Here is a 27,501-nt window from a genome sequence, read left to right on the forward strand (position 1 = left end):
AATGTTTATGAAATTATGATTTTTGGTGGTGACATTTTATCTACAACTCTTGGAGATTTACATTGGAGAAAACTGTGTAGGTAAGATGCTGCGGCTTGCACTTGGACTGGATGAGGTAGGCCTACTCCCTGATTTGCTGGTGATGTCATATTTTATTCATGAGTATTTTTTATGAATGTATTCAGAGACATATTAGGTGATTTCTAAAAGAATCTTCCCAAGTGCTGAATTGTGTGTGTTTAGAGACTTTCAAAGTATCAGCGCCTTAATGGGAGTTTGAACTATGGAAGAAAGGGCAGAATAAATCTTTCAGTGTGAACAGATTCATGAGGGTTAGTTGGTAAGGCAGCTAGCTACTTGTCTTGCTCAACACCAAGTGCTCTCCTGGGAAGACTTTTTAAAATGGTAAAAATAAGTCTGTGTCTATTATTATTTATATTCTAATAGCATCTAGAGCAGTGGTTCTTAACCTTTACTGCAGCCTGCACCCCTTTGGTTCTCAAAATATGTTCTTGCACCCCTTATCAAAAATCAAAATATGTTCTCACATCCCTTATCAAAAATCATTGAAGTAGGTCAGTTCTTTAAACCTAGATATATTTTTTGTTTATATATTACAGTAATTGTTAAAAAAAATATAATGTTAATAAATAGATAGGCTTGATTAAACAAAATAGTTGTACTTACGTGCCTGTGCTTAATTTGCGTTTTCGATGATTTACCTTCTAAAAAAATCTGGCATGTCTTGCACCCCCAGAAAGGGCATCTCGCACCCCCAGGGGGTGCATGCACCCCAGGTTAAGAACCACTGATCTAGAGCCTCCCCTCCACATAAGATCAAGTTAGGTTCCATTGAAGTCAATGGCAAAACTCCCCCTTGACTTCAGTAGGGCCAGGCTCTTACCTGAAGCGCCCCAGGACACATAAGGAGCCTTCGGGAGAGCTAGGAAATGAACATGCTTCTTGTGAGTCCTAAGCCAGTGCTTTAACAATGAGGCCATCCTTCTCACCTACCTGAAGATATAGATGAGTCCACTATTGGGGTGAATATTGTTATTTGGTGTGGTAATGCCTGGAGACCCCAGTCAGGAATCATGGTCCAATTATTGTTGAAACACCTATTAAAAGACAGTCCTTATCTGGAGGAGCTTACAAGGAAGGACTATAATAGGAGAGATATTTTGCTGTTGCTTGAAGTAAGAGAGTTCATATGAGTTTGGTGATCCCCTTCATTCCACTTTATTAATCTTGGTAACAGATTGCTTTTTGGCTCTCTTTATGTCTTTTAACTAAGAAATTATTGTAGGATTGTTGCCAAGTTTTCTTTTATATACCTCAAACAATGGGAATCAGACAAATTCAGTCCTTGTACCAAAATATTTTCATAACCCTAGAAAGCATCTTCAGATTGCTGAGGATTATTACTAATGTAGTGTTGATTTTATTAGGTTTATTGATACAAATGTTTAAAAAATAAACTAGTTGTACCAAGCAAATATAAATGCCCAGAAGGAGAGAACCAATATACCTTAGTTTGTGAGATCATGAGATCAAAGCAAGCTCACTTCTTTGTTCCTTATAGATCATCCATTTCTCAACTAGTAACAGAGGCATCTTTCCATAATGATACAAACAGCAGTGGCCCAATGCCCATCTCAGCTACAGAGGTGGACACCAGGAGTAGTTCCCTTGGAGGTACTCTGGATTAAGTGAGGTGAAGATTTGGCCCAGGTTTTAAAATGTCAAGACACTGAGGATGGGAAGTGATTACATCTACTGGCTCTTGATATAAAACAGTGAAATTCCCCTCATGTTCTTGTAAAAACAAGCTAGCCCGAGAGCTAGGGCGAGTATGACCCGTGCCCTGTAGCTCCCCCAGCCTTTGCTCCATAACGTGCTTGAGCCAGTTTCGGAACCCGATTGGTGTTGCCTGGACTTTGACACGTCGCTGCCCACGCCCCGCGGGACCATTTCCCCCAAGCCGGGAGCGCTGCTGCCGCCACTCCCAGAGGAGGGCCTGAGGGGCGGCAGCGGGAGTTGAGCTCTCGGGGGAAGCCCCAAGCAGTTCGGCGCGGCGCGGCGGGCTCTGCCTGGGGTGGGCGCGGCCGGGGTTGCCCTGCGCGCTCGTGCCAGCGGCCCCGCTCCCGCCCCGCGCGAAGGCCCGTGGAGGGGCTGGACGGGGACCCCCTCGCTTCCCCCCTCCCCGCCCCGGGGGCTCGGGCAGCCCTTTATTGTGGGCCGCGTCCCTCCTGCCGCCGCGCCGCTGACACACCTTCCCGCCCCTGCTCTGCTCCACCTGCCCCCGCCTCCTCAGAGCGGCCCCCGGCCCATGCCGGCCCCCGGCCCCGGCTCCTCAGCCCAGGGGCCGCGCGGCGGCCGGATCGGGCCCCGGGTGCCGGGCGAGGCGCGGCCGGCGCAGCCCCGCGATGCTGCCCATCGCCCTGGGCTGGGGCGTCGCGGGCTCCTCGGCGCTGCTCGACCTACCGGCGCCGCCGGGCTCCGGCAACCTGGGCAAAAGTTTCCTGATCGAGAACTTGCTGCGGGCGGCCCCGCCGAGCCTCGCCCGGCCCCTCCCCGGCCCGCTCACGCTGTGCCCGGCGGCGGAACCAGCCAGCCCCGCGGGGGGCCCCGGGCCGGCCCGATGGGCTTGTCCCCGCCTTCACCTCTCCGCCGTGGCCAGCGGCGGGCCGCCAGCGCGGGCCCCGGACAGAGCCGGCATCTTCCCTCCTGCAGCCACAGGTGAGCGCGCTCCCCTCGCCCCGCCCGGCCCCCGACAGCGCCGGCAAAACTTCCCCTTGGGAGCTCGCCCCGCAGCGCCAGGGCCCCGGGCAGCGGGGCGGATTCCCTGCCGGGCGGAGTCATTCATCGGTTCGAGACACCGCTCGACTCCGGCCCGCTCCAGAGCCTGAAAGCCTGGCTCTGCCGCAGCCCGTGGGGCTGGGATGTCCCCGCGGGTGTTTCGCCCTTTCATTGCCCGCCCCTTCCCCGCGCATAATACGCTTTGCTTTTTAATGTTTTTAAATTGCTCAGTTCAAGCCCCCCACCCTTGTGCCCGGCTGTGTAATTGCCCAGCCTTGTCTTCCATTTAACTGCTGATGTTGATGACTGGTGATTTACTTGAAACACCTTGAGAGAAGGGTTTGCGGAGTGTGGTTGGCCAGTTCCGAAGTACTGGTAAATAAAGTGATACAGTTCAAAGAAGTGCAACTGCATTTTAAAAAGCAATTTTTTGCACCATTTGGAAAATCAATAATGGATTGCAGTAAATTTTCCCCCTCCTTCCCTTAGAAATTTCTAAATAAATAGTATTCCTTGTGCAGAGTCCTGTTGCCTGAGTAAAAGTAATTGTAGTTTCTGCCCCCAAATTACTATCAATATGGATTATATAGAGGGGGTGATAGATATTCAAGTATTGTTTATAAAAATTATGCTTCCCCCAAAAAACTACTGTCTTAGCCACTCGGGTTCTATATCAGTGAAGTTATTTTAAATATTTTTTCTTCTATTAATATTTTTAGTGTTTTCAAACACCTCTGGGGAAATCAGGATTGATGCTACGAAAATTGAGAACTATTCATTTGGCTGCTTCTGCTCCCACTGAAATCTCAATGGGAGTTTGGATATTGATTTCATTGCAGCACTGACTACCAGGATGGATTAAAAACAGAGCCTTGAGTCCGAAGTAAAAGGTTGAATCTGCTGTTCTATGACCTAATATACAACTGTAAAGGGTTTTAAATCTTCTTAAGGAAAATTTCCCTCTGTGCAAGACCGAAGTGTTCTTTAAATCAGTTCTGAATGGCGGGGTTATGAAAGAAAGTCTGTTGTGGTCTTTCTCTTTGTTCAAGAGGGTAGTACAGAATGACCAGTAAACATTAATCTGTCATATTTGACCCATTTCCTCATATAACATCTGATTAAAACAAGGTTACTGTCCTGTATGCCTGTGGATTAATAACCACAGCAAAATGTTTAACAATTTTTGACACTGTAATTAGGACTTTAAATCTTCCTTAGTCCTTGATCTTTCAGTGCTGCTAAATGATCACAATCTGAAATGATATCAGAGGCTTATCCATGAACAAACACATGATAGACCAGAAATCCTTCTGAGTTTAGGAAATACAAGAAAGATCAGATTCTTAGGTAATGATAAGTCTGGATACTAATGTCCTTGGACACTCCCAAAATCCTGTGGACCTTAATAGGTACAACAAAGGATGCAAGATTGGGCCTTTTGTAGCAAAAAGAAATTGAATTGAGACATAGCTACAATTTTCTTGAAGTACTAGAGGCAAAATTCACCACAAAAACTTTATTAGAAGTTTGCAAAATATGTCTAATACTATAGTCACTTGTATGTTAAAATAAAAGTCATGGCTTTATTAGACTATAGAGATACTGAAAGATTTGTCACTTAAACTGGTAATGCTATTTGGCAGTAATCTGAACCGCACAAAGTTTTGCTGTATTATTTGGCAATCACAGTTTTTTATTTATTAGGCCCAGGTTTAACTGCCCTGCAAGTCTGAACCATACAAAGCTTTTCCAGACAAATTATGCTTCTTTAATGTGTTACTTGTCATGTACATTTTGTTGTAAGAAATTTAAAAAAATAGGTTTGAGGAATAGATACCTTGTCTAGTTATGGAAGTGTTCAAAACTGGATTAGAAATTAATTCATTAAAACTGGATAATGAATTAAATGTATATCAATTAAAATTCCCACTAGAACATACCTACTTATTCTAGACCAATATAATATTTTCAAAGTCTTGGATTATATTTAAATAGAAAAAAATACGTATTTAAAATCAAAGTAAACAAACAAACAAAAATATTACTTGGAGTACAACCTTAAACTACCACTGCAAAAGGTGTGTATTAAAACCAAAAATGAAAACATGGTATATTCTTTTTAAATGCTCCAAATTATTTTTTATTTTATTTTAAATGAAATCCTGCAAGTAGCTCCTACTTGTAGTTCCATTGACTTCAATGAGTCTACTCAAAGAAATTAGCAGGATTGGGCTAGGTAGGTGCATGTTTTAAATTTTCAAATAATCAAAACATTAAAAACTATTTTAACTTACTTTATACTAACTCAGTTAAAAGCAGTTGAGGAAATGGGAAAGGATGCACATTTCACCCAATTTTGAGTAAATGTTGTTTATATTAAAAAAAATAAAAGAATTTATTTATTTCAAAAATGCCAGTGAAGAAGGCAGATTCCCCAAAGATCATCTCATCACTATTCCTAGTTACTAGAAACTAGGTGGAAGTTACTGTGTGCCCAAACTTGCAAATACTTGCATGATTAGTTCTTAGTCTAGCCAGCAGGCCATTGGGATATGAGTTCTGGATACTCAGTTGAGTAAAGAGTTGCAGGGTCAGACTCTCCAAGTGGCAATGGACCTGATCCGAGTTTCTCTTGAGCTCAAAGTTTCCATTGACTTCATTAGGAACCTTGGGTTGAAGGATCAGTCCCTTATTACTTGAAACAAGAAATGCTGGGTCCAATCCTTCCTTATTTACTCAGGCAAAATTCCCAGTAAAGTTTTATAAAAGCCATAAACATTATATGGACAGATTCTGATCTCAGTTACCAGTGTAAATGCAGAAGCTGTTGCCTTGTAGGGGGTGCCCTGAACATTAATGATTGAAAATTAGTTCAGAAACTGGCCTTTACTGCTGGATTCTACAGCCCATATTCAAGCAAGGAGTCTTTTCTCATTATACTAATCCAAATGGAACTACTCACTTGATTAAGGGCTATATTTGTGAGTAAAGGTGCCAGGATTGGGCCCTCATGTTATTTTTCTTGTTTGCAACAGTAAGAAGGACAAGACTTTCGTCAGAGTAAGGATGGTAGGACTGGGGCAAAATAAAGGTGTTTTAACTAGACGATTTATACTATTCTTTTTGACTTGATTCTTAGGTGGTATCTAGGGATACTTACTTCTTTCCATTTAAAAAGCTATATGCTTGGGTAATGTCACAATGTTTATTATAAGAATTTTCTTCCCATAGTAAATGTGCATGGAAGCGTTACTATATATATCCCAGTAGGATACTTCTCAGAGGTCAAAATTTTCAAAGTGACCACTGATTTTATGTTTTTGGATATGCAATGCGAGGCTGCTTCAAAAGGGCCTGATTTTCTGAAAGTGCTGGGCATCTATCCACCCTATGAAAATCAGACCCCTTTAGGTTGTCTCAAGTTCAGCACTCAAAACCAGTTGGTACTGATGAAAATCTTGGCCCAAGTCTTAACTAAAATGAATGATCATGACAAAGCAAATTGAGCTCTTCTAGCTTTATGTATACTTTGAGCTAGTTACTGTAGCAGAATTTCTTAGCATTCAGTTGTATTTAAAAGGAAAAAAAGTATACTTTTCAATGAAGGGGAACTGAAATGTGTCATAAATATTGTATTCATCCTGTATTGCTTATGTGTCCAAAACTTCCAGTGAGGTTAATGGGAGTATCAGGGGAGCAAGGAATGCACAATCAGTCTGGGAACTGAAAATCTGAATGAACTGAACCTTTGCTACAGTTCTGAAAATAACAAGAATCCACAACTTCTGTAAAAAAAAAAAAATTAACAAATGGGCTTGATTTATAAAATCTTTTAACACCATGTAAGAACCCAAATCCTAATTTCTGTTTGAACCTTAAAACTCCCATCAATGCCTGCAAGGGACGCAGGATGACACCCTTTATCTGTGACATCTGGCCATGGCAACATCTGATTGCATTAGAGCTCGGTCATTGCCTGCCTCAGCCATTGTGACTCTCTGTCAGCGGTGCTTTATCGTGTGCCTTTTCATTCCTGTTGTGAGTTACAAAGGGTCTACATTTATAATTCCATATTTTTAGCCCCATGTGTACTTTAATAATAGTGCCAAAATGTCCCCAGTGAAAAGCTGGATGACGAACAGTCATCCACAAAGCATTATGCTATGAGATATGTCACACAATGAACAGTGTTCAAAGAGACATCCCTTTGCTGGCTATGAGGCTATTGAAGGGGTTAAAATCAATACTTTCCTTTGCTATATTGATTATTTAGTTGTACAACCGAGTTATAGAATTTTAAGCTTATTTTAAATTATTTTGGTTTTTAATTATTACCACCATGTGCAAATAGTAAACTGTATAAAAGTTAAACCATACAGGCAAACACAATGGGATCCTCAACTGGTGTAAATTGGTTGTAGCTCCATTGATTTAAATGGAGTTATGTCAATTTATACCAGCTGATGATCTCTTGCTCCACAACTAGTAAAGAAAAAATATTTTAACTGTTGCATCTGACTGCTTAAACACCTATGGACATTAATTCTGGAATTACAGGCTTAATTAGCCTGTGGAACTCATTACCACATGATATAGTTGTGACCTTGTAGTTAGTAGGATTAAAAAAAGGTTTAGACATTTATATTAATAACAAGAGTATCTCGAGTTATCACAGTAAATATTAAAATAATAAAGAGGGATTTTTGAGGCATATAAACGTTTATTTGTCAGGGCATAAGCCAGCCATTAACTACTGGGAGTTATGAGGGAAGGTTCCCTGGAGGTAGGTTATCCTATAACCACCTACTGCTGGGTTTCTTACACCTTATTCTGGAACATCAGAGGATAGAATTTGTTCTAATTTGTATACTATGGGCTTGATCCTTATGCTCCACTGCTTTGTGTAGCCATTACACCTGTATAAAATGCTACCCTTTTGAGCCGGTTAAAATTGACGTCCACTTTACACTCACAAGTCTAAATGACAGCACAAAATGCAAGGCAGTGAAGAATCATACCATCTCTTTTAAATGCTGAATTACTGCAGTGCGTGCTACATGGGGCTATACCAGGGATGAGCAAACTACGGTCCGGGGGACCGCATCCGGCCCTTCAGATGTTTTAATCCGGCCCTAGAGCTCCAGCCGGGGAGCAGAGTTGGGGACTTGCCCCACTCTGTGCATGCTGGGCTCTGCGCAGCCCCTGGAAGTAGGGGCAGCCAGGGGACTCTACACACTGCCCCCACAGCTCCCATTGGCTGGCCACTGCGGCCAATGGGAGCTGCAGGGGTGGGGCCTGCGGATGGGGCAGCATGCAGAGCCTCCTGGCTGCACCTCCACATAGGAGCCAGAGGGGGGACATGCCGCTGCTTCTGGGAGCTGCTTGAGGTAAACACCCAGCCGGAGCCTGCACCCCTGACGTCCTCCTGCGCCCCAACCCTCTGCCCCAGCCCTGATTCCCCTACTGCCCTCCGAACCCCTCGGTCCCAGCCCGGAGTACCCTCTTGCACCCCCAACCCCTCATCCCCATCCCAGAACTCCCACCCCCAACCTAAGCCCTCACTCCCTCCCAACCCCGAATTTCATGAACATTCATGGCCTGCCATACAATTTCCATACCCAGATGTGGCCCTCGGGCTAAAAAGTTTGCCCAGGCCTGGGCTATACCATCTAACCATTACAAATTACAGCTGTTGTAGAATCCGGTGGCATGCTTATTCGGCAGTGTTTTACCCAGTGGAGCACTTTATAGCTATGTGCTATCCGTTACTATGGGGGTGAAGTTTAAGATCCTGGTTCTTCTGATCAGCCTAACAGTCCTGCTTTAAATGGGAGGGGGCTGGTAAGAGCAGGTGTTCCTTGGCTCCGGAATTTGCTTCTGCCTCTAGTCCACCAGCGTCTGTGTGTGGTTCCCTTTAGATTACTGCAGCACTCATTTGTTTTCCCAAGCATTTTTTGGAGTGAGAGAGTCACTTTAGAGGCTGATGGGATGTAGTTTGTTTGGGGGCTGGGAAGGCTTTTATGAGGTCTCTTTGGCAGGTTTTCTTATGGCCTGATTTCCAGAAGGGCCAAGTGACCACAGCTCATATTGATTTCAGTGAACATTGCAGTTGCTCAACAGTTGTGAAAATCAGTCACTATAAAGCTGTGTACTTCTCAAGTAATCTGCACAGTGCAATATGACAGCAAATCCATTGGAGCCAATGAATTTTCACTAGGGTAAATGTAACCAAAATCGGGCCCTTTGCATTTACATTTTGTAATGTGCCTAGAGTAATGATAAGCACACCTGATATATATTGCAAGGAAATAAATAAAATACAACAGTGGACATGCTTGCATTACAAACTTTGCTGGTATACTGAACACATTGATTTTTTGCTTAAAGTAAAATATATACATGTATATACACAGAACATGTGTAAGTATAAAATAAATCAGACACTAACACAAATCTAGCTAAAATACTTACAGGATTCTATTATCATAGTATCTGAGTACCTCAGTCTTTAATGCAGTTATCTTCACAACACCCTTATAAGATAGGGAAGTGCCAGCACCACCGTTTCACAGATGGAGAACTGAGGCACAGAGACAGTGACTTGCTCAAGGTCATATAGCAAGCTTGTGGCAAATTGACATTTCACTCCTTCTAGAATCTAACAATTGGTAAATACGTTTTATTGAAATTAAATGATTTTTTAGCCCATACCCATTTTTTATGACTTACACTAATAAAGGCATTATTAATTATTTCTTCCAAACTGGCTGACAATCCGAATGTGTCCTCAGGTGACATGTAGCTCTGTAGCTTTCATTGAAATTAAAAGAAGAAAAGAATCAATTGCTTTTAACTATCAGAACTCTCTAGATTCTCACTAGGTAATGTAGACTCCCTGTTTTAAGAGTTAGGGACTCTCACAGTATTGCAATCATGATTCTCTCTGGAAATGCAAAGGATTCTGTGGTGACTAGGTACATATAAAATTAATTTGCACATGATTCAGGACCTCTTCTTGCTCCCTTCGCAGTTGGTGGGCCAGTTCTTAGGCGCAGGTCTTTAGGTACCCAGCATAATGCAGTAGAGTGGGTGCAAAGGTCGCTTTATGCTGGGGCTGCCAGGCTAGCCTAATTATGCTGTTTAGCTACAGCCCCCAGGGCCCATTGCAGCAGAGATCATCAGATCATAGGGATGGTCTGATCATGCCCCTTTCCCCACAGCCATGTCTTCTGCTTTGTAGTCTGAGGAAACGATTGGCATTGGACCTGGTCCTTTAAGCAGGGTTTAAGCACTGCTGGAGGAGCACAAAGCAGCATTAGCGGGCCCAAGGATCTGGGTCTGTAGGAGAAAAAACAGGTTCTTAGGGGGAAACGATGGAGTTAGTCATTTCACTAAATTTAGTGAAATCAGTTATTGTAACATGGATTTTATATTGCACAATGCGATGCTTCTGAAACAGGAACCTCAGGGCATATGCTTATGTTTATGAAGAAACTGAAGAATGAAAAGGGAAAAAATTTACTCTGATCATACAAGTTACTGAAATTCCTGAGTGCAAAATGATGGCTATATCATGCCATGATTCTTTGTGTGAAAAACTCCCATTGATTTCAGTGGGGGTTATGTGCATGCGTTGCTTGCCGAATGTGGCCCTCAGAAAATTTTCCTTGGAGAACTCAGCTCTGCAAGCTAACGATTGCTTTAACAGCCTTAAGGCTGAAAACATATTTCAGTATATTAGACACCAGGAGGCTTTTTAAACATCAGACACTTATTTCTTAGGAGAGTGGGTTTTAAATAGGAAAGGGCCTGATTCTGAAGTCCTTACTCCCACGATTCTCTCGTCAGCAGGATGCCTATTTCTGTATATTACCAAATTATGTTGGTCTATCTAGGTTATTATACAACATTTACAGTGTTGCCAGATCTCACTATTTTATTATGACTCTTGTGATATTTGGTGTCTTTTCTAAAGCCCCAGGTCTCAAAGTCATGAGATTATGATGAGAATCTCAGTTTTCATTTTAACAAGTGTAAATACTAGCCCTTGTGGTTGCAGTGAAAAGCTTGCAAATGTGAACCTTAAAGGCTTAAAAACAGAAGGCAAATAAAATGAATCCAATATTTATTAATTTTAAAATCTCATGATTTTTAAGCCTAATTGGCAAGTTTTGACCAAGAGAGACCCAGGACTAGAATAACAGGTCCATTTCAGTTTCACATGGTAAGAATCCTTTACTTTCATTTGTAGCCCAAGGCAGAATTTTAAATAAGGTCTGCAGCAGCAAAAGGCAAGTTCTCTAATCAATTGTACCACATAACCCCAATTTCACTGGGGTTCAGGGAATTCTTTTTAAACAAAGACGTTTTATGAAGAATACAAGGAAAATCTGTCAGTCCATTTATGGCTGAATTCTGTTGTTTTGCCTCTTACGGTGTCCTTAGTAGTTACACAGAGAAGGATATTCTTTTGATGTTGTACATGGGGTGTGTGTGTGAGAGAGAGAGAGAGAGAGAGAGAGGGTGGGTGGGTGGGTGGGGAGTGGGCAGGAGGAAGATTCCCACTGAGAACTCTAGTGTCACAATAAGACAATAGATAAGCAGCAGGGAGCCCTGACACAGCCATACATAGGCAGCATGTGGGAGAAAAACTAGGGCAGGATGGGCCTGGTGACAAAGCCAATGGATCCACCACTATGTAGATCCCCCTTTCTTCTGCTTAGGCTGTGTAAAAGGAATTGCCAACATTGCATTTCAAAAATAAGGGACTGTTTTCTTAGTACTGCAACCCCACCCTTCCTCATGATATTATTTAATTTAATTTAATTTTTTTTATTTTATCATTGATTACAGCTTCTCTAATGGACATGATTGGTCCCTAGTGTGCTAGAAGTGGTTGCTGAGACTGTTTGGTTTTGTGGCATGGTTTAGGCAATGAGTCTATATGCTCTACTATTGCTTTGCAGTCTACATGTGGTGTTAAGATTTGCAGAGTGCCTAATATCGTCACAGAAGTGATTCTAGTTCCCATATGTGAAATCCATGCCAGCTATGCCATTGACCAAAGTCTGCCCACATGGCATGCTTCCAGTGCACCCTTCTTGCCATGTAGATGGTCTCCAAGATAAAGGATACATAGAGAAATATGCATAAACCCCTAAAGTGATAAGGAGCGTACAGAAAAGAAAGAGTCTCAGCTGTTGTCACCTAATCTTAGGTGTATCTTTAACATCTGTCTGATTTTTGTGGCTGCAAGGGAAAGATCATCTTGCTACTTGCATATTTCAACCCCTTTTGGGTGACGCATCTTGTTTTGTTTTTTTTTACAGTGTCTGTCTGGCTAATTTTTGAAAGCCCTACTGAAAACTAATAACATAAAAATGAAAACACAATTATTTCCATTAACTTTCTATGCAGGATTTTAAAATACTTTTTTTGGTGTTTTTTTTTAAGGAGTTGCAAAATACTTTCGATGGGTATTTGCTCACATTTTTAAATAGATCTACTTCTGCCACACATGCACTGCTTTTATGTTTGCTGTCTGAACATCAAGTTTTATTGACATGAATGTTCATGGAAAGAAAGGCATGTGTGAATATTCACAGAAACCCAAATTTAAATTTGCAACAGTAAATGCATCAGAAGAGCTTTACTCCTGCAGGAATTCTGCACCACTGCACAATGCAGAATTTTGCAGAAAATAATGTTGTGCATGCAGAATTTCCTTTCCCGCACAGAAATGGGCTTCAATGCTGCTGACTGCCACTGCAGCCGCTGGACCTGGCAGAGCCCAGCTGACACATAGAAGACACTGCTGTGGGGAGCGGGAGGAAGCTAGAGGGTTCCTGGCAGCTGCAGTTCCCCACACACCCTGACGGAAGGAGACGGTGGCATACAGGAAATTCCACACATGCCTGGGACCCAGCATCAAGCTGTTTCTCCCTCTGCATCCCTGAGCTCTGAAGGGCAAAGGGGGGCTGGTGTCTGGGCTGGGGGGGCATGGCTGAGCTCTGGAGGGAGAGGAGGTGGTTGTCTGGGCTGGGTGGGCCCTGCGGCTGGGCTCTGAGGGAAGGGGGTGCAGGTATCTGGACAAGGGTGTGCCCCGTGGCTGAGCTCCAGAGGGGGTGTGGGTATCTGAACTAGCGAGGCCCTGCAGCTGGGTTCTTGGGGGGAGGGGGCAGAGAAATACGAACTGCATTGTCTTAAACTTTCTTCTCCTGGGAGAATTTGTGTGTGTGTGTCTGTATTGTCACAGACATACTTGCTGACAGGTATTTTGAAATAAATTACCAAAATAATTGAAACTGATGTGATTATGTAGTGTTATTTTGATAAATAAAATTCACAGAATTTTTCAGTATTTTAAAATATTATGCGCTGAATTTTTTGTTGGCACAGAATTTTTAATTTTTAGATGCAGAATTCCCCCAGGATTGGACCTTGCACAATACACTAGCTAAGTACATGTGATTGTGACTCCCTCTGGTGGCAGATCTCAGCAACTCTGCAATCTGTTACTGTCTCACAGACAGGAATTTCATCTTTAGGTCAAGTGGTGAAAGCTTGTGCTTTTGGTGCTGAAAAAGTCTTAGGATTGATCCCCTCTGTGACCATGGTGTGGGCAGCTCTGGTTCCTTAGACTTGAACATTCATCCAATTTGTGAACAGAAACAACACCATGTGACTTATTTGGCCAATCACAACTAACCAATGCCCCTGGGCTATCCACTATTGTATATTTGCAGAGAACTGTTCATGATTATTCTAAGGGGTTAAATTTTGTTTATTGAAAATGTGTTTTAATTATTCTGAAGAATGAATAAATGTGAGGAAATCACATTTTTTTTAGTATCTACTCCATGGCCAGAAAAGGAGGCTAAATTTGTCAGATGAATTATTTGTTCAGGTCTAATATTTTGGAAAGGTATATTTTCAAACACGTTTACCTGGGTCTTCAATCACGCAGAAAGGAGAGCCTCAGTGCTGCAGTTGAAAAAAAATAGGGTTCCACATAGGTGCATGTGAATTGTAGAATATACAGCGAATTTTAGAATTAGGGCCTAGAATACTTCCTAACATGTTTCAAAGTGATAGAGTTTTAAAAAAAAATACCCCACCCCCGAAGCCCCTTGAAAACAAGTCACTTTAGAATTTCATAATGATTTAATCTAAACTCATTTCATGTGAACTGTACTTAGGAAGTTGACTATGGAAAGGACTGTGTTTTGGGACCTCTATCTGCATTATAGACATGAGTTTCTAGTGTGCCAGAATTTTCAGTTTTAGAACTATTTTGTTTTCAGATTTGGAAAGCATTTTAGGCTGTCAGTGTCTGAGATAATATCTAAGTATTACCCTTTGCTGAATGCTAGAGTTCAGTTGACGTGTACAAGTATACTACAGTATACTTAATTGCTTAGTGTTTGTAAAATGCTTTGGGTTTCTAAAGTTGAATATAAATAAGCATTATTAATTATATTTTGTATTCACCATCCTGTTATAGTATAACAAGAATCTATCATTGTTTCAAATACTAACTCCTGGGAGATTTAGGACCAGGTACTGTCACTTTCAAGAAAAAGGCACATAAAATAATTTTTGAGCTCTTTCATATGTAAGCAGGACAGTGGAATTTATTCCTTATTCTGATTTTTGAGTTTCATGATCTGTGTGACCAAATCTGCAAACCGTACACCTGTGTACAGTGCTGCTTAGTCCCACACATTGTCCCATTTAATTCTATGGGAATGCTAGGGGGAGTGAGGAGTAGACCCAGGAGTAAGGATTTGCAGGATTGGCCCAAGATTAATGTTTAATTCACATATGGGTCTGTACATAAGCAGTTTTATGGCTACCATGTGCTTAATTCTGGCTATTAAAAAACCCCAGGTTTCCTAGCAGCCAACCGGCATTGCAGCCGTTTTTGGCCTTATGTAAGGACTAAAAAATGTTTGGTTGAAATTGCTTGACCAACAAATAGCAATTGAGTTACCATTTCATATATGAGAAGGAAATAAAATGTATATAATATTTGCCCCATCCTTATATCCAATATTTGTTTTACATGATACCTACCGTTACAATCATGCTGTATAAAATTCAGGAATAAATGAACCTGACCAATATGTATTGCATCATTTTTGCGCAGACAGTTTCCATTCTGTTATGCTGTTTCACACATGGTACTTGAAAAAAGTTTAATAAAATAAAACTATTTACTATATCTGTCATACATAAAAAAAAATGTACTTGTCTGAATCAAGATAAACCATCCATGTTTCTACGGACCCCCAGTCCTGCTGGGGAGTGCTACACATCTACATAATGGACCTGAGCCTGAGTTGATGCAAATCTGGGTAGTTCCCACACATTGATTTCAATGGAACTACACTGATGTACACCTCCTGAAAATCTGACCCAGTGTCTCTAAGAATTTGCATGTAGATCTCATAGCTGAAAGATTTAAAGATGTTTAATGACCATTGGCTATACATCTAAAGAAACTCGGGACCATTGTTTATCCCACAAGGTCTGGAATAGATTAATCTAAAAAAACAGCCCCAGAAGCCACCTGTTTCAGAGATATGTGGAAGGATGTCATCTGCATCTTATTTCTGGGTGCATCATCACAAATACAACAGAGAGGCAGTTTTGGGGCCTGATCAAAAGACGACTGAAGTCAAAAGAAAGATTCCCACTGACTTTGTTGGACTTGAGAGCAGGTCTTTAGAGATCTTTGCATTTTGCATGATGGCAGAATCCCAGTGGATTCAGGTACTGTCTGCAGCTTTCATGCAACTGCATAGATTATTTCAGGTTTTATAAGGCTGGATTGTGTTTTAGTTTCTGATGCTGCTCCCATTGAAGTCAATGGGAATTTTAACATTTACTTCAATAGACATAAAAGGACATAGACATAAAAGGAGCAGGCCTTTTATGTTTACAAGTCATGTATAGAAGCATAAAGGTTTAGTGAATGGAGAGAACTCTGTATGCAGGAATATGCTACCCACGCCTCTGAAGTGATGGTATATTCAATTGTGATATATCCAGGTGACAAGAGTATAATATTGCAAGGGCATTCTGGGCACAATGTTCTCAAGAAGTTATTTAAAAAATTGGAGGGAATTCAGAGGTGAGCAACAAAAAAGATCAGGGGACAGGAGGGAATGATTTATAAAGATAAAAACATTAAATAGATATAGGGTGGCCTAAGGTGGGGAGGGCATAACAGCCCACAGATTAAATATTTGAATGATTTAAACATCAAGAAAGTGTGGTGCCTGGGGTAAAGTGAAGACTAATAGGCTGTGATTCAGAAATAGATAATTCAGGCTGACTGGCAGATTTTGCTGTTAGAGAGTATTCCCTATTTGACTGTAGAATAGTCTCCCAAGGAAAGCAGTGAAATCCCCTCACTTGGGACTGTGAAAACTACAGTGGACAAAACATTAGCAAATGTACTGGAAGGAATAGGCCTGCATTTTCAGGGAGATGGACAAGATGATCTAATAGGTCTTTTCCATCTCAGTCTTCTGTGATTCTGAAATTAGTGCCAAATCCTGCCCACCTTACTTGCCCCAGTAGTTCTATTGGTGCCCTATACTGTAAGGTCATTGTGATGCCAATGGGACTATTTGGATAAGTAACGTGGGCAAGTTTTGACTTTATATTTTTTATGTCCTTTAAACTGCCTACCATAATTGTTTCTGATGGTAAACCGTTCTATGTTTGATGATCCTGTCTGTTTGTAAATGCCTCCAAAGCATATTCCGAAGGTTTGGACAACCAGCTTGCAATCAGTTACGTTAGTGTATTTATTTATATTGCACCTGGAATTCCACAGTGCTGATGAACAGTTGCAGCTACAAAAGAATGATTATCCTTGTTGCTGTATAATCAAAAGAGAATACATTTACAATAAGGGTTGTCATCTGTTAAGATAAATTTAATGTAAAGGCCAAGATTTAAATAATAACTTCTTAAAGTTAGGCTTTTAAGACCATATTTGATTACAATGGGAGGTGTGCAGCACGTCTGAAAATCAAGCTACTTGTGAAGGTGTGTGAATATGGACTCAAGAGCCTAATTTTGAGTGCTCATTTTTAAAATCATGCCAAAAAATTTTTAAAAATTATATTAAATGAGGTATATTGATGGATCAAAATGAGTGCATTTGTCTATCTTTAGTTCTGGTTATTGACTGGTTCTGTATAGAAAAAAGAGTGTTGTTCAAAGTCTTTTTAAAATAAGCAGTTTATTACAAAATATTTTTTATTCAGATGTGACACTGGAGATTTAGACAGATTACAACACAAAGAGGATTTCCCTCCCCCCCCCCCCCCCCCCCCCACAATAAGTCAGGCAACTGATGCAGTGGCTACATTGCATATCAAACTTTGAAAATATATTATTTTTTCACCTATAGCTTGTCTGCCTTCAACTTGGAGGAAAAAAAGACGAAAACCACATTTTAATAGTTCATTGGTGTGGCAAAAATGTGAATATAATCAAGAGTATGTTTTAGAAAAAAATTATCCAAATGGAAATGTCGTATAGAATTTACTACAGAATATGATCTTTTCCATTGTGCTTTTTTTTTTTTTTTTTTTTTGACATTCTGTAGAAGTTAACACAGAATTCTGTAGGCCGGTTTAAAAACCGCTATAGAAATGTCCAATTCTCTGAGCCCAGTTCTGCAGCTATTAGTTGTATTTAATAGAATCTTTCTCTGCATGTTCTTACAAATAAATGGGACTGTTTGTGTAGTGAGGTACTATTTAACAGAAGAATGGAAGAATCAGGCCTTGTAGTTTTAGAATAATTTCTATAGAACTTAGTTGGTTTATCCCTATTACATTTTACAGGCATTTTCATAGAGACATGTTTATTGATTTCCTTACTCCGTGTGAGTAAAAGTAAAAAAAAACTGACCTATAAATAAGATACTCATTCTCAGGCAGTGCCTGTCAGTTCTGTTTTGTTTTTTTTTAAAGGTATCCCTCCCCAGTACATTTTACCTAGCAAGGTTGTATAAAATAACTTTTAGATGGATTTACAGTAGTTATGAATTTTGGCCAATGTCTTCAGATATATTAGTTAAGATGTATGGCACTAAAACAAATAAATATTGGATCCTCGGAATTGTAGTCTTGCGATAAATGTACTGTGATGGTTCAATATGTCATAATTGTAGCAATAAATGAGTTAAAACTAGCCTTGATTAAGTTACTTAAAGATTATTTGGCTGATTGTCCTTTGTATAAAAAAATCTCTGCTTAAGAAAAGGAAGCAGGGTTTGTGAGGCAAGGACTTCAAATGCTGACTTTTTGAAAATTGTTGTTGTGAATATCACTTAAGATTAATGGATAATCAATTAGATCTATGCTTTATTTGCAGTTCTTTCCAAACATTTTTTTCTTCGAGCCCCACCATTCTACTCAGCATGCTGCGGTGGGTCCTGTCAGCACCCTGTATCCCCCACTGCTTTTCCAAGTAAGTTTTTATGCTTCATCAGTAATGCTTGAGTTATTCTGTAAACCAAAGCAGCAGGATTTAATGTGTTCTGGAAAACTAATTGGTGATGCAATGGCAGCAGCTAATTCCTCAGTAAAATCACAGCAATCCTATTCAGAAGGTTTCCAAAGATTTATTAAACTTAAGTACACTGAGCAATTGTGAGAGATTTCTAATGGCATTGAGACATCCAGACAGCTAACTGAGGAACGCTCCTTGTTTTCAGTTTGCTTTTAAGAGTCAATAACTCTTTTTAAAATCTGTATCAATATGCATTTGCAAACAGGAAAAGAAAAGAATGGAAAGATCATAAAATGGACACTGCATATTAATGTCTGCTTGGCATAAATTATGACTCAGGAAATGTTAACTTGATTTAAAAAATCCTCAAAACCCAGCCATTCTGTTCATAGCAGACAAACACCTGTATTCATTTAATTTTGTTTTAGATTATAATGTTAAAACTGGAAGACATGTGGAAGATGATTTGGTTCCAGTATTATACACTTGGGATGAAAGCTTTGTTTTATATTACCACTTAATCAGAGTCTAAATTTACCCTTGATTTTTGAGGTTTGTGCATCATATAAGATTATTTATTAAAGAGTTTTGATGTTTATGACTAAGGAAGACAAGCAGAGGATACACTTTAGTTCCTCAGAATTGAGTAAAAAGCACAGAACTGTGTGTCAGTCCGAATGGAAATAGCAATTTCTGCTTTCTGGAACATATATTTTTTTATCACAGTTGAATTCAAACCACTGCTGACTATGTGTATGTGTTTTATGAATGTTTCCGAAGGGCAGTTGCTAAGTCGAATGATTCCTGACAAGTGAGGCAGCAAATGCTGGCAGTTTAATGAGCTGCAAGTTTCTGAGCACCTCTTTAGGGAGTTGACACTTTCCCACAGAGCGTTTTACATGGCCCCAGCTCCATCACAATGGTTGACAGCACCATGACCAATCACCACTTTCACTTTACTCATCCACACGCGACCTCACCACAATTTTTCACTGTGCAGATGAACTTTAGGAACCATTTCACATTGAAAAGGCCTGGGCAAGGGTCAGTTGCCCTTTTGTATGGTCATAAAGCAATGCTCTATGTGCCAGTCTTTTCTCCTGTCTCACATTCCAAGAGAATTTCTGGACAGCATTTAAAGCACTTGACTGAAAAATAAAGCAGTGAATGAAACTGACTTTTATAGACTCATTCTAGCTCATCTTCCCATATAACCCTGTCTACCTGAAAAGGGATTTAGTGGATGAGCTGAGTGTATACAGGGACTTGCTGAATACATAGGGCCCATTATCAACTGTGGGGATTGTTTATTAACCAGGACTGATACACTACTATTTTGGAAGTGACCTATTAATTGTCCATTTAACTAGAATGTATTGAATTCAAATGAAAAAATTGAAACCATGACTAAAGCTTTTACTTGCTCCTTCAAGGTGGTCTCTGCCATGAAGGCAAATTAAGATTGTTCCACAGATTAAGAAGACATTTATCACCATATATTAGGATACGAAGGAAAGACTTAAAAAAAAACAAAAAAACAAAAAACCCCATGCCAAACATTTGGTACCATATTAGCATTTATGTCAACACAGTATTAAACCTTTCAGTGTCTGTTCAACAGGACAGACTGCAGACTTGCTTCGCTTAACTCATTTTGACATAACTGTTGTGCTGTGTGTGTAAGCTCATGCCTCCAAGTATCAGAAAAGTAGACAATGTACACTCAGTGGATTTCACTTGTACGATTAGCGTATTCACTCCATCCACAAGATCAGAGGTTGGCTTTTATGTGTACAGTTTTGGTGTATTTTATATTGTTTAATATAGAGCAGTTAAAACAAAATTCCTAGACCACCTTCTTATCAGAACGTTCACCTCCCCAAAAATGTTAGCTTTAAAATTTGACCAAGTGGCTGGCTCCATTGTTCACTAGTGCTTGTCTGTGGTTCTGCTCACTGTTAGTTTTTGTTTAGCTGGGCATTTATACTACATCCATTACTGTGGTATACAAAGTCAGAGAGGTTTCTCCCCAAACTGGGTGGGTTCTTCCCTACTATATAATTCTAATATTGGTATTAAAACAGTCACCTACCTGCTTCCTGGGTGCATGAACTCAGTTTTCTAGTGGCCGCTTCTTAGCTGAGTGACTGCCGGTCAATAATCAAGGAAAGAAAATTGTAAAGGGGTCACATAATCTGACACCCTGTTTTTGGCTGACAGTTCCATTTTGGAGCTCAGCAAGGGAGGTGAGGTGAGGACCAGCCTTGCTGGCTAAGAAATTATTTTCTTCCTCCCCTGTGGCAATTGTGAGGATGAGAGGAGATATCTCTTCCACTTGTTTCAATGGAGGCTGTATGGACTGGTCAGGAACTACCACTCCAGCTATTTTTTAAACTGCAGCCCAGACTTAACTCTTTCCCTCTTACTGCAGCCATGTATTCTTGCCCCCAAGAAGCTCTCAGCAGCAGAATGGGGTTTTAGAGGGTTCTATGCACTGTGTTGAAATTTTCCATGAATAGGTTGGCCCTCTTCAGAAGTCTCAGATATGGTTTTCTGGGGCTTTTGTGCCATAGTCAGCATATTTGAGTCTGAACAGAATCCTATTATGTCGTATTACATAAATAAACATAACAAAAGTATCCAGTAAACTCTGATGTTTGTGTCTGAGTGGTTTGAAATATCAGTTTTAAAGTTGATATGTGGCTGTTCCAAGCTGTAACTTCATATATACTAACATTTAATTTTAAAACCACTCAGATATACATCACAAAAATATCTAATAAACTGTGATATATACAATGGGGACATATTCAGACTCTATTCAGACTAAACTGTATGCATGCATGCATGCACGCATATCTGTCTACAAAAACACACACATACATCTATATATATAATGTTTTAAAGTTAAAGATTAGTACACCCCCAATTAGTGGTTAGTGAAAGCTGCAGCTGAATTTGACTAGCATTTCAATGGGGACATGTTGTTTTTTTAAAAAAAAATTTCACTGGAATTTTTAAAAAAATTGTCAGAAGGGATTCATTTTCATTAATCGTTTTGTCAAATAATTTAGTTTTTGTTGGAAAATTTCAAAACTTGAAATTATTTTGATCATCTCTACATAGGATTTTTTTCACTGAATTCAATGGGAGAATGATCAGGACACTATACTAAGAAGGCAATCATTCTGAAGCTTCTGTGAGAGAGAAGGTTATATCTGAGATGTTTGGATTGTACGTTTGTGTTCTAAAACTAATGTGCTTTCAAAACAAAACCATCTCTATGACTGCTGGCCCACAGAAAGTCCACAGGTGTTTAAGGCTATGTGGATGTGGAAACTCCTTCTTGCTCAAAGAAGGCGCTTTTCTGTAGGTAATGGTTATGGAGTATGTTTGTCCTTGCCCAAAAGCCACATATAATATTTGGGTTCAGCACATATTTAGTGGGCCTCTGGTACCTCCCGCAAGCCCTGCTCTCTGGAATTTGGTGCTATTGGAGGTGCACTGTCAGGACACTCCTAGCGAGCAGCTGCTTTGTGGATTCCCATGGAAAATGGATCCTTCTTTGGAGGTGGGGGAAAGGGCACATAAAGCCTAGAGCTGTATCACTTTTTCATCATCTTTCTGGGGCTGGTGGAGGGATGATGTGAGTGCCCCTGCTCCATGAGTTGGATGTGCAGAAGGTCCCCTCAGAGTACAGATCAAAGGAGTGTGACTGGGCCCAAAATAAACTGCCATACTAGAGCTTGCTGAAAGGTGTTAAAGGATTAGAAATGAGACTGAATGGAATAAATTCAAGTACTCCAAAAAGCTTTTAATAAACTATCTATAGTTTCCATAATAATCAAGATGCGAATGGCCAATGATTTTCTATGGAAAAGTCTACTACGAAAGCCTTGTCATTACATTATATATATATATAGCATAGCTTACTTAGCCCCATTCTTATCTCATTATGCATTTTATACTGGGGCAGAATGAGCACCCATGAAAAACTCACTGCAGTTTGCTCACCCTGATCATATTGTGTAAGGAAAAAAGTAGATCTTTCTCCCTGATCATTTCTGGATTTCACAATAAAAAGAGCTCTACATTCAACCTCCTACATAGACTCATCTGGTTATGCTTTTTATCACTCCAAAGAACAGAATCTTGGCCATCTATAACACATCTAGATCCCAGTGTTACTGAAGTTGATGAGAGCCACATTGCTGCATCCAGTCTAGAATCTGACCCTTATTGAACATGACTGAATCATCGTGACACATGTGTAACACCAACAACTCAAAAGTGAGACTCCAGTCTGATAGTGGTGTAAAACATAGTGCTTAATATTCCTCTGATATGTTATACATAGTGTAACACTATCTTCCATTTCCTCTAGGACAGGAAAGCGTTCTGCCTCTGTTGACCCAGGACTCCAACTCCAAAGCCCGGAGAGGTATTTTAAGAAGAGCTGTCTTTTCTGAAGACCAGAGAAGAGCTTTGGAGAAGATGTTTCAGAAACAGAAGTATATCAGCAAAACAGACAGAAAGAAACTCGCCATTAACCTGGGTCTGAAAGAGACACAGGTATGGAGGATTGGGAGATATTGTACCACACTTAGCACAATGGGAAGTCGGTCCATGACTTAGGGCTCCTAGGTGCTACTGTTTCACAAGTAATAAATAATAATAATTCACAGCTTTCTGTCTTTGAAAGAAAAATCTTCAAAATAGCTTTGCTGGAGGGGGTGGGGATATAAACAGCCCAGGACCAGTCCTATAGTCCTTACTTAGGCAAAAGTCTCAGTGAAGCCAATGGTAGTTTTACCTGCGTAAAGAATGAATAAAAGAGAGTCCCCATCCTGTACTGCTCTGGATTCAGAAGTTGATATCCCCATTTCCATACAAAGGTGGAGGAAAGTCCCCTTTGAACACTAGCATCCCCTAGCCCCATTGCCCTAACTGATGGCCATTTTTGGGCCCTACATGCACAAAGCTCCACAAGGATCTGGGAGCAGGGCACTGTCTTCTGTTCTGCTTCTAGGTGTCTGCATAGAAATCCAGGCTCAGAGCTCTTTTAGTTTTCTCTGTTTTTGCACCTGTTACTGAGCAGCCACCAGGGAGCAATGCTAATGGCAGCACAACTGCTACTGGACTCATGCCATTTAGGGAGATGGGACAGTGGAGGCAGCAACCTTCCCTGTAGAGCTGATCCTTGCTCCAGGCAGAGGGAGACCTATGGGGCTGAGAGAAGCATTAGAATGAAAATTCTATGAGGTGACCTTACTGGAGGTTCCCAGCTCTCCTACTTGGCCACCTTCCAGGGGTTTTTCCATATGAGAGTATTATGTGTTCCAGAATAGGACTTCAGGATTTGGCCCAGTGTTTAATAGCACTACAGTGTTACTCTTGTCATACACATGTAGTTGGATCATACCCAGAGGCGCCGATGAGGTTTGGGACCCCAGTGTATTGGGGTGTCTGCAAATGTAGCTAAAGTGATAGTACCTGCCCTGGAGAGCTCGCAGTCTAAAAGACACACAAACGAAAGGTGGGGACAGGAATAGAACACACAAGAAAATAAGCTTGGCACAATTTCGTTAGTTACATGGGGAGGGAGAGGGGAAGTGGCAGGAATGGGGGAGTGAGAGAGAGAAAGGGAATAAGAAGAGGAACAGTCCCAACACATCACCTGCCTTGCCATAGTCAGCAAGCAGGGTTTTGAAGGCATCTTGGGAGAGATGAGTCTTAAGGATGAATTCAAAGGAGGCTAAGATAGTGGCTGTACACTTTTAGAATGAGCTTTTCCCATGCATAAGGGGCATAAGTTAAAGCTTGAGGGAGAAGATAACTCATAGGTAAAGGCTGGGAATGGTGGTGGAGCACTGTACATTACTGTAATTTTTTACTTGAACATTTCAGCCATAAAAAATAAAGAATGCACAGACTGAGACCCTTTCCAGTCTATTAGCTGAAGCAGAGTAGTAATCACCAGAGGACAAACTGTTTCTTTTCATGTTGACAGTGTACAATCATGCTTTGCAGTGAGCTTTCTAAAATCCTCACAGTGCGTATTCACATACTAGAATAACGAGGAGTCCTTGTGGCACCTTAGAGACTACACATTTATTTGGGCATAAACTTTCATGGCTACCACTCTGAAACCTATTCAAATACTGTATGTTGCAGGTATTTCCCTCCTACATTCTTTTGCCTTTTGGATATTCAGTTGAGCCCAGGGGAATAGGAAATGGACTTAGAGGGAGGTACTACTCATACTAAAAGAAAAACAATTTAATAAAAATAATGGTCCATCATTCCTCTCTAGGTTTTTCCTATATAAAACACAGGAGAGACTGTGAGTGTCAATCTGTAGTTGTACCCTTTGGGGGCAGGATTTGCCATCTAAGGACTGGGAAGAGGATTTTGTCCCAAAACCCACAGGAGAGCCACATGGATCCTAGGAGATCCCTGGAGCCTACAGTGCCACCACTCTGCCTTCTGGCCTGCAGCCCACTGTCAATAGCCATGTTGTTCTTGCAGCTATGCCATGCTCAGCTGCTCCGGTGGGTGTAAGAGCCACAGCTCCTGTAGCCATGCTGTGGAAAGTTGTCGTCTCCTTGGCCACTACCTGCCCTCTTTCCAGTCTGCTGAGCCAAATCCTCACCTCATCTATGCTGGTGGAAGTAGAGGGGAGTGTTTGGTCTGACTGTTAATAATAACGGGCTGGATCCTCAGCTGGTGTTATTTGGCATAGCTTTGCTGATTTCACTGGAGCTATGTTGAACTTGACTTCAGTCAGGCCCAGAGAGAAGTGTGTAAAATTGAAGGGATTTCAAGAAAAAAGGGATTAAGGTAAAATTATTTTAAGAAAACAATAATAACCTCCAATTAACTTGGGAACAGGTGAAAATTTGGTTTCAGAACCGAAGGATGAAATGGCGAAACTCCAAAGAAAAAGAAGTGCTTTCAAACAGGTGCCTCCAAGAAGAGGGTCTTCAAGAGAACTACCTCTCAGGATCCACTCTGAATTTTACTTCCCCATGTCCTTCTATATGGGAAGTGTCTCAACAGCAGGCAAGTCCGAGATGGAGGGAGAATTCTCCAGAACCTTCAGAAAGACTGAATAATAAAAATAGCGCACAGCCACCTCAAGGAGAAGACTCATTTCAGGGCACATTGTATTTGTACCCTGAACAAGACACTGGAGACCAGGCAGTTACATTATCAGTATAAAGGAATGACTGAGGTCTGCAAATGATCAAAGAACATAGACTTTAAATGGGTGGTCTTTTAAAACTAACAGTGTTTGAACGTTGTAAAGCTAACTAGTTTATACCTCATCACTTACTAAAATCTAACACCATTAAAATGACAAACAATTAATGCTGCAAGAAATATTCTTTAATATTCAATCTTCTCTCATGTCTTTTCTGGTCTTATACTGAACTTATAAGTGAATTAGGAAGGGATGGTAAGTAAAATGAAGCGAAGAGTATGAAACTGACATTTTGCTTTGATTTACATACTGTGCTGTATATACATCTTCATTAAAACAAACTGATACCATACTTTTTCTCTCTTATTGTAGTCAGACTCATTAAGCTCTTTTTGCCCATAGGATAGACAAAAAATCCTTTCTCTAAAGCTCATAAATTTTTTTACATTTTTTTTAATTGCTTACAGCGTGTGACATTCACAAGAGGTTTATATTGAAAACATCTAAGTATTTTTATTGGTATTTCTCCATCTTTCCTCATTTATATCGGTATCCAGTTGTGTATACAGTACAGTGCAACAACTCAGACGAGTTATCCTAATGAAATAATTGAATATTTTAAAAAAATCTCATTGTTTACATCACTTTAATTTGGACACAAGCTGGGAAATGCCAGGAAATGCAATTTACTGAGTCAAGTCTTTTCTCCTGGGGATGAAAAATACAATGTCCTTAGCTTTAGTGGCCTTTGTCAGATTGTCAGTAAAGTCTCTTGTTTTGTGTGTTGCATTTTAAAATTGGTGATAGCTCAAGGGAAAATTAGAACCCACATGGAATTGACAGCAGTACTATAATTGTTCAAACTGACACTCTTGCTCTATATAAAAAAAAAAAAATTGACAGCTAACATGCTGTACCAGACTTATTCCTGACAATTTAAGCTGGTTCCAGTGGGTTTGCATTTGTTCCTAAATACAATACAGTATTTTATATATATGACTGGCTTGAAATGGTAGTATTAAAATAGCTTTACTTGAAATGATTTGCTTGCTTCATCCACTCTAAGGAAATCACTTTATTGGATTTAAGAATCAATTATTGTTCAGTTGAGAAACTTTTTAGCTCCAAAAAAGAGGAATGTGTTTTCTTATTGCAATTTTTGTGAATGTGTTTGTTGAGGAGAATGGTTAGAGATATTTTATGTCAGATGTAATACCTGTTTGGAGAAATTTAGGACATAAAAGGGCAGAGCTGCTTGACTCCCTTCATAGATTTTTAAGGCCAAAGGGGATCATTATGATCATATAGTCTGACCTTCTGCACAACACACTATAGAATTTCACCTGGTAATTACTGCTTGGACACCTAAACTTGTGGTTGAACTAGAGCATGGATTTTAGACATTCAATCTAGATTTAAAGGTTTTCCCTAGGTGATCATGCATTACATCACAAATAATACAATATAATACTAAACAATGAAATATTTTCAACAATTTTAGATACGTGTGTGTGTGTGTGAATATAAGAAAACTTTAGATTGTGCATATGCATTATGATATGTCTGTTTATACAAAGAGGCAGAGTTAAAGTTATGTATTGATCTTTAACTTCTGCATTTCCTGACTTTTGAGTGCTTAATTGTGCAGTCTTAATGTTGTGCAAATGTAGTTTTTAACCAGGTTTTTTAAAGGAAATATGAAAGCAAAGAAAAGTAATAAGTCCTCTGTTCTTTAAATAACAAGCACTAGTTGGTAAAAACCACCAGGTTCCTGTCATTGATATTAGTTAGCTGCACATAGGGAACCTGAGTCAGTAAACCATCTCTCATATGGGTAGTTGAGTCATTTGAGATTAAATTCTCTCCTGTATTGAGGTAGTTAATGCAGGGCCTATGCACCATGTAAATCCTTCATAGGCCCTATTTGAATGGATGGCTTATTCATAGGGGTGAATTTCATC

The 27,501-nt window shown here is 40.3% G+C and overlaps 1 protein-coding gene across 1 annotated transcript; it reads left to right on the forward strand.

Annotated features, from left to right (window-relative positions):
• The first annotated feature begins 2,426 nt into the window (after positions 1–2,426).
• Positions 2,427–26,019, forward strand: DBX2 (developing brain homeobox 2). The gene is made up of 4 exons (XM_073331509.1): positions 2,427–2,739; positions 18,199–18,294; positions 22,721–22,908; positions 25,228–26,019. Exons 1-4 carry the CDS (start codon positions 2,427–2,429, stop codon positions 25,555–25,557), a joined length of 927 nt encoding a protein of 308 aa, XP_073187610.1. The 3' UTR covers positions 25,558–26,019.
• Positions 26,020–27,501: the final 1,482 nt, after the last annotated feature.

This window comes from Lepidochelys kempii, chromosome 1 (assembly GCF_965140265.1).
Source record: "Lepidochelys kempii isolate rLepKem1 chromosome 1, rLepKem1.hap2, whole genome shotgun sequence".
Classification (NCBI taxonomy): domain Eukaryota; kingdom Metazoa; phylum Chordata; order Testudines; family Cheloniidae; genus Lepidochelys; species Lepidochelys kempii.